Source organism: Cololabis saira, chromosome 5 (genome assembly GCF_033807715.1).
Source record: "Cololabis saira isolate AMF1-May2022 chromosome 5, fColSai1.1, whole genome shotgun sequence".
NCBI classification, from domain to species: Eukaryota; Metazoa; Chordata; class Actinopteri; order Beloniformes; family Belonidae; genus Cololabis; species Cololabis saira.
In genome coordinates, this window is record NC_084591.1 from 35,171,962 (window position 1) to 35,179,960 (window position 7,999).

General features: G+C 41.0%; 2 protein-coding genes across 2 annotated transcripts; one reads left to right on the top strand and one right to left on the bottom strand.

Annotated features, from left to right (window-relative positions):
- The first annotated feature begins 1,110 nt into the window (after nucleotides 1-1,110).
- dnaja (DnaJ heat shock protein family (Hsp40) member A) lies at nucleotides 1,111-6,284 on the top strand. The gene is made up of 8 exons (XM_061721814.1): nucleotides 1,111-1,245; nucleotides 1,704-1,845; nucleotides 3,693-3,867; nucleotides 3,966-4,070; nucleotides 4,873-5,100; nucleotides 5,192-5,422; nucleotides 5,557-5,657; nucleotides 5,757-6,284. The coding sequence occupies exons 2-8, from the start codon at nucleotides 1,714-1,716 to the stop codon at nucleotides 5,970-5,972; spliced, it is 1,188 nt and encodes a 395-aa protein (XP_061577798.1). The 5' UTR covers nucleotides 1,111-1,245; nucleotides 1,704-1,713; the 3' UTR covers nucleotides 5,973-6,284.
- On the bottom strand, nucleotides 6,280-7,999 carry rps27l (ribosomal protein S27 like). The gene is made up of 4 exons (XM_061721818.1): nucleotides 7,929-7,999; nucleotides 6,981-7,089; nucleotides 6,659-6,769; nucleotides 6,280-6,558 (listed from the first exon to the last, which is right to left on the bottom strand). The coding sequence occupies exons 1-4, from the start codon at nucleotides 7,932-7,934 to the stop codon at nucleotides 6,530-6,532; spliced, it is 255 nt and encodes an 84-aa protein (XP_061577802.1). The 5' UTR covers nucleotides 7,935-7,999; the 3' UTR covers nucleotides 6,280-6,529.

Here is a 7,999-nt window from a genome sequence, read left to right on the forward strand (position 1 = left end):
AGGAAACGGCGGGTATAGATAATGGATGGATGGATTAATAATAACAATCATATGCTGTAACAATGCACCTTTCAATAACCATGTCTACCTCATCCATCGCTGAGGACGGCTGTAAGCTGAAACGTGTCCGATTATCTGCTGCTGTGCAGTAATTTAACTGCATTAAAAGTTTTGTACTTACAGTGAGTGCTGTCGAATTTTGATTTTTTGATACCTCATACACCTTGCCTTTACCGAGAACTAACGCACTCAAAAGGTCTGTTATGTACAGGGCTGTAGCTCACTGGAACAGTCTCCCCCCACACTTGATTTCAACCACAGGAATCGCTAGTTTCAAAAGTAAACTGAGAGAAGCTGTGTTTCGACATAATATTCTGTTACAATAGTCTATTAGAAAACTACGTTAAAGGAATCCATTCATGTTAATTTTTCAATGTTCATATTATTATTATTATTAGTATTTGTTCATATGCACTGAGAAATTTATGTTAATATTTTCAGGTTAATTGATCTATGTAACTCTGTACAAATGCTGTATTGTTGATTAATTGTGTGATTTAATGTGGACCCCAGGAAAAATAGTCTTCGTATTTATGCGGACTAATGGGGATCCAATAAATAATAAATAAATAAATAAATACAGCTGCACCTTTCACTTTTAATTGTATATGTTATTAATAAGAGCCATTTGTCTATTTACTGTACAGTGAGCGAAATAACCGGAGTCAAATTCCCTGTCTGGCATCATGTTCATACTTGGCCAATAAACCTGATTCTGATTTTGATATAAATATGTTTAATTTCATTCAGCATAAGTTAAAATAGTTTCTTTTTTTCCAACTTGCTCAAATCATCCAAAATATTTGACACATAAAAAGGTATTTGCTCGATTATTCAAGAGCAACTTGGCTGTCGCATGTAACAATTTTTGAAAGCATGAATCCCCTGCCCTGCTATTTTTAATTTTTTTTAAATGAAGGTAATACGATCCCTAGAGACGAGGTCAGGGCTCGGCCCATGCATGGGCTGCAGGCCCGGCCTATGGGCCCGGCCATGCGGCAGCAGCTCTTGCCTTTTTTGCTCCGGTCTTTTCTAGACGCTGCACCGCAGCGACGTCACTTCCGCCGCCCTTCCTCAGATCTCTCCAGAAAGTTCTTTACCGATATTAAACCCAGCAGTTCCTCTCTCCGCCAGCCCTCGGGATATAACCCCACCGTGCAGGACAAGTAAAGTAGGACCACAGCCGTAAGTTTGATTGTACAGCTTTAACACGCGTGTAATTGATTTTGTGACCAACGTTAGCGGAGAGACTGCGCTTTATTCACCGGTAACGACACGTGTTGTCGACGACGTTCTCTTTGTGGGGTCAAAGTTACTGAATTTACTAGAATTATTTTCTTAGAATATTTAAAGGGCATATGAACTCGTGTTTTTAAGTAAAAATGATACGGGTAGTAATGTGTGCCGTTAATGTTTCGATGCGTGTTTGCTTTTCCCCGTCGACGTTTAAGGCTGATTTATGGTTCCGCGTTACATCGACGCAGAGCTTACGCCGAAGGTTACGTAGCGACGCGCGCCGTACGTTGCGCGTCGTAGGTGTAGGTTCTGCGTCGATGTAACGCGGAACCATAATTCAGGCCTTAGCGTTAACCGCCTGATTTTTAATCATAATTATAATATTATATTCGTGTTTCTGTTTGGAGGTCAGTCACCATGGTTCTGGAAACCGGCTACTACGACCTGCTGGGTGTGAGCCCCAAAGCCTCGCCGGAGGAGCTGAAGAAAGCCTACAGGAAGCTGGCGCTGAAATATCACCCCGACAAGAACCCGAATGAAGGAGACAAGGTGAGCCTATATGTTTAAGTTGTCCATTTAAAATACACTTAAGTTTCACCCCTTCATTGAGTGGAGACCGGTGCATTGTGTAAGCTTCAGTGTGCAGTCGGACTGTGAACCCAAGGACAGGTCCAATCCCAAGGACTGCCTTTGAATTAGTCTAATTTATTATTAAATGTTTTGTTTTATTATGAACTTTTCTTTGATCCCAATTCAGTTAAGCTAGGAAACGGTGACTGCGTTTACATGCAGTTAATAAACTCTTTTAAAACCGGAATATTAGCAATAACCCGCTGTTCTGCCAATTTCTGCTGCTTTGCCAAAAAATGCTCCCTAATGGTTTTCTACCTTTGTAGAGCTACAATTTTACTGTGTTTTACTCCCTAGCCCACTTCCTTTCCCCCCAAGCGGTCCTTGTCGCTTGCCAGGCCGTTATTGTAAATAAGAATGTTCTTAATGACCTGCCTGGTTAAATAAAGGCCAATGACTGAATGAATATCAAAGCGATAGAATTGGTTGTTTTTTTTCTTTATCGTATAATGTTCACAAAGTGTAATGCAATTCATGTCATGGATAGTGTATTTGGAGGATCAAATACTCAACATCCCATATTATCCATTTTACATCGTGCAAGAAATCATGGACGTGCCAATCAAACTTTGAAAATCGACTGTGCGCATGCGCAGAACCACAGGTAGCATTTCTCGGGAGGTAGCAAGGATTGGCAGAACACCGGTTTGCACGGCCATGTAAACACCAATAACCCCTTCTTAAATAACCAGAATTTGCTCATATTCCGGTTTTTAAAAACCCGAATATGACCCCTGGGTTACTCCTTCTATAACCCGAATATTTGGTCATGTATACGCCTAACGGGATATCCCGATCCAACGGAACATGAATTTGTTTTCTGCGCATGCTCTTTTCGCAAGAAATCTTGGGTCTTTTGAGTCCAGGAAGTTCTTATAAACACGGCGAAATGCAAGACCACGCCACACTTTTGGAGTGAGGAGGAGCCTAATCACTTCATAAATGTAATGAAAGATATTGTAATGATTCACAGACCAGGTGGAGACGGCTCGTCGCTTCCACTTACCAGTTTATTACCAGGAAGGTATTGAATAGTGTTACAGCCAACAACAAAGAGCACAAGCAGACCAGGATGCGCACTTCCCGGGTTAATACCACTACAACTTCAATTAGGACCCCTGAAGAAGAAACTAGGGGTTCAATCCCCCGCTCTCTCCGACCACCACCGGCAGCCTTCATGACATCACGTGCATTCTGGTGACAGGCAGAGAGACGAGAGAATTCAGGCTGATCTCCCCCACTTTGTATCTCTCCCATATCAGGGTCGCTACAATAGGAACATTTTGGCATTTGTAGACGGTTGAAAGTATCGGGATAGCGAGATTTACAAAAAGGTGAGCGAAAAGTTGCGCGAAGCAGGATTTGTACGAACGCCAGACCAGATCAAGCACCGCTGTAAGACGCTGAAAAAGGCGAACTACATGGCCAAGAAACAAAACTACTTGTATTGGGCTGTTGATTATCCGCCGTTTGAATTTGGATACAGGAAGAAGAAGTGGAAATGACGGGAATTGCGTCATGATGTTCTCCGCGCGTCTCTGGTTTGATGGAGATTTCCCAAATGATTAATTACCATGTATAAAGGGATAACCCTGTTTGCTCACGCATGTAAACGGAATATTCAGTAACCGGAATATTGACTGAATGTAAACGTAGACGGTGCCTTTTTAAAATATGAACCCACTGCCTCATACATTAAGAAGGAATGAAGCCAAGTTTTTCCTTAAAAGTGACTTCTTTTTTTTTTTAACTTTTTATTTTAACAGTTCAAGACCATCTCTCAAGCGTACGAAGTGCTGTCTGATCCAAAAAAGAGGGACCTATATGACCAAGGAGGAGAGCAGGCTATCAAAGAGGGAGGCGTGGGTGGAGGAAATAATCCGATGGACATATTCAACATGTTCTTCGGAGGTGGAGGACGGATGCAGCGAGAAAGAAGGGGTGAATATACTTTAAAAATGTATGAACTTAAGGTGGATGCAGTAAAGAATGCATCCAAATTGCATCAATGTAAATTTTTATTTGATTCTATCTTGTAGGGAAAAATGTTGTCCACCAACTTGCTGTTACTCTGGAGGAGATGTACAATGGGTCGACTAGAAAGCTTGGACTTCAGAAGAATTTCATTTGTGAGAAATGTGACGGTAAGTACTCAAGATTAAAAGAAAGCAGTCATGAAATAAAGCACAGCCCTCAATTCAGTAACTAAGCTGGGTTTGACTAGTTATTAATCATTAACATAAAACATGGAAGCCTAATGACTTTGTAAGTACAATATACAGAAGTAAGATCATTCAAGGAAATGTGTAAAATTACTGCCTTGACAAAATGGTTAAAAAGTGCAAATAATGAATGTATAGATGAACTTCCCAAACTCGGACATGTAAGAATTACAGTAGCACTACATACTAAAAAATAAGACGTGGTGGTTAACGTACAGACTAATTAATGTGCTGATTTTAAAGAGCAAAGGCTATAATATCAATAAATGGATTAAACTATCAAATGTACAGGTTATGAAATGAAAACACTATGCTATATATAAATGAGGTACATGTACAAATCTTTAATGTACATAGAGTGCAGGCCATGTGATATGTAATATGTGTAACTCAAAGGATGATGTGTTATTATGACACAAGGTAGAAAAGGTGTCTTATAACGGTCCCTACAATGGAGCGGTCTGAGTCTTTTGGAGAGGGAGCTCTGTTTTCAATCTGGTGTGTGGTGGAGAGGGCGGTCAGGAGTATCCGTGATCTTGCTCACAAGTCAGATGATCTGGTTATCGGCCGTTTCACCTGGTGCTGTATTTTTCATCTTAGCATGACTGTCTAAATGTTGTCAGATATGAAAAAGGGCTGTACTTTCTTTCTCAGTTGACTGTAGATGCCAGTTAAGATTTGTGTGTTTCACGTTGTAGGAGCTTAAACTGTTTATTAATCATAGGTTACGGTGGTAAAAAGGGAGCCTTGGAGAAGTGCTCAAGCTGCAAAGGAAGAGGGGTACAAATCAAAGTACAGCAGATTGGGCCAGGCATGATTCAGCAGATCCAAAGCATGTGTGCGGAGTGCCAGGGACAAGGGGAGAAGTTTAGCTCAAAGGACCGCTGCAAGACCTGCAATGGGCACAAAGTAGAACGCAAGAAGAAAGTTCTTGAAGTCCACATTGATAAAGGTAAGGCACCCCCCAGATATCAAGAGGTCTGTTTAAAAGGCAAGCACAGTGTTCTAAGACCTTACAACTAAAAGTAAATGGTATCTTTCAGGTATGAAGGATGGTCAGAGAATTACATTCCATGGAGAGGGTGACCAAGAACCTGGTCTGGAGCCGGGAGACGTTATCATTGTCCTGGATCAGAAGGACCACGAAGTCTTTCACAGACAAGAGGATGATTTAACCATGAAGCTAGAGCTCAAACTTGTCGAGGCCCTGTGTGGTTTCAAGAAGACCATTGAAACGTTGGACAACAGGACACTCGTCATCACCTCACAGCCAGGTAAAGTGAAAGCATCTCTTGGTTTGACTTGCAGAGCTGGTTGAAAGCATAACCTGGGCTGTGGATGTGGAAGAGCTTTACTGCTTAACTAAAAACTGCAATGTTTTTGTTTTTTTTCTCCCCCCCCATAAAAGGAGAAGTAATCAAGCACAATGATGTCAAATATATTCAAAATGAGGGCATGCCAATATACAAGGACCCTTATGAAAAGGGGCAGCTTATTGTTCGGTTTCAGGTAAGACCAAAGTCACTTCTGTGTGACATAACTTAGATGGTACTTTTTTTTTATTTATTTTTTGTCACATGTGAAATAAACTTAACATTTGCCTTGAAGGTGGAATTCCCTGAAAAGCAGTGGCTCCCAGAGCATCTCATGTTCCAGCTGGAACGGTTACTTCCTCCCAGAGAAGACGTCATGCTCACCGACGACATGGAAGAGGTGGACCTCTGTGAGGTTGAGCTGGGGTCCAATCAGAAACAATACAGTCGGGAAGCATACGAGGAAGATGACGAGGGCCCCAGGGGTGGAGTGCAATGTCAGACACAGTGATCGTAGTGAACTCATTCTTTGTTATGCATGTATGGTTTTTGTTCATGTTTCTGGAATATGTTTGGCAATGGAATGTTTGAACCTTGCCTCTTAAATTTCTATTTCAAAATCATTCAGGCATCCAGGTTACAAACAGCTGCCAATGCTCCAAGAAATATCAAAACTTTATTAAACTGTCTTGTTTTTTCTTTGAATTTCATATACAAATTCACGTATGTTCTTTTTATCAATACGCTGAGCGGATGACATGCGTTCTGTGAAGGTGATGTCATGGCAATGTTATATTTGTCAATAAAGATTCAATGTATCAGCTTTCATAACAAATGTCTTTATTGATTGAAAGGTAGGATTCTTGATAGTTTATAAAATAGTATATAAACTGAACATTGCATACAAATTTTGTATGATTAATGGTTACATGATCACCCCTGCCCTTTGCCCGTAGTCTGCTGGGATAGGCTCCAGCAGACCGCCGTAACCCTGCGCTGGAATAAGTGGGTATAGAAGATGGATGGATGGGTTACATGGTCAACACTTTGAAGTGCGGATTTCCATTTTTAATGTTGCTTCCTCCTGAAAGAACAACCTGTGAATGAAAAGTCAAAGCCAATTAGACTGCTTTCTGCAGTATTTAATATCTGCAGAAAACTTGACCAAGTAATTCAACCTAAGACATTTTGTTTTACCTTCCGTTAATCTGGCCTTTCCTCCTTTTGGCTGGCACAGCACCGTTGAGCATCCCACGCAAAGCACCACTGTTTGTGCATGACTGAACACAGTGGTGATTTTATAGCAACCTATGAAGCCATCAAATCAAACAATTTAGCAATTTAATACAGATGCCAGATGCCTTGGTATACAGTATATTTAAGATATTTTTTTTCCTGTGCAACCAAAACATGGCCTCAAATAAAAAAACACAGGCCTTTTCTTTGGGTATAACAAATAAAAAATGCAGACCAGATATGGGACAGACATTAATACGGTTCAATAATAGTGTGTTCTTACCTGGGCACTTCACATCCATGAAGTAAGAGTTGGGGCTCTGAACCAGTCTTTTCTTCTTATGCTGCCTTCGCTCCAGGTCAATCAAAGGGTGAAGGAGGTCTCTGGCCAGCTGGGAGACAAAAATACAATCAAAAACAGTCTATCAAACCCACTTCTTACTAGATGTACCTGTGTGACACAAAAAAGCAAGACAAAGCTTGTCTGGTGGTGAATCTGGGTCAGAAACTTGTTTCTCATCTGTTCAAGTTCAGTAGAAGTGAAAGCTGTTTCAAACGAGGCAGTGTAACACAGACTCTTTCATTTTGTTTGTAAATCCCCTTATCCTGATGTTGAAAGGTAACACGTGTGATGTGAATTGTAATTTGTAGAATATCCATAATTGCTACTGACGTTTCAGTGACACGACGACAAAGCACATTTCAGGTATATGCACATGTTTTCCTTGTAAAATTACAAACTTAAAAAAAGCGTCGAGCAACGTAATTTAAGAAGTATTTATTATTGAAAATGAAATTAAATAATTTTTTTTTCCAGATGTTACGTGACGCACATAATGTTGTTTTCAGTAAGTAGACGCGACCACACGCAGTTCATGTGTTATGAGCCTGAATTATGGTTCCGCGTTAAATCGACGCAGAACCTACGGCATAGGGTACGCAGCGACGCGCGCCGTACGTTGCGCGTCTCAGCGTACCATACGGCGTAGGTTCTGCGTTGGTGTAACGCGGAACCATAAATCATCCTTTATGTTCAGGAAATAGACGCCATCACGAGCGTGTCGCTAACTTTGCACTATGTGAAGGGTTACTGCTGTTTCAGCTCTTATCAACAACACAACGGCGAACTAACATGCACCTTGTGAAACACGCTGCAGTAATCACACTTCAAGCAAAGACAATCAAGACAAATAACCACAAAAATCTATCAGGACAGATAAAAACAACTTACAGGCATTTTCGCGGTGTTCGAGCAGTCTGCGGCTGCGCATGCGCGTTTTCATGTTACAGAATACTGTCTTA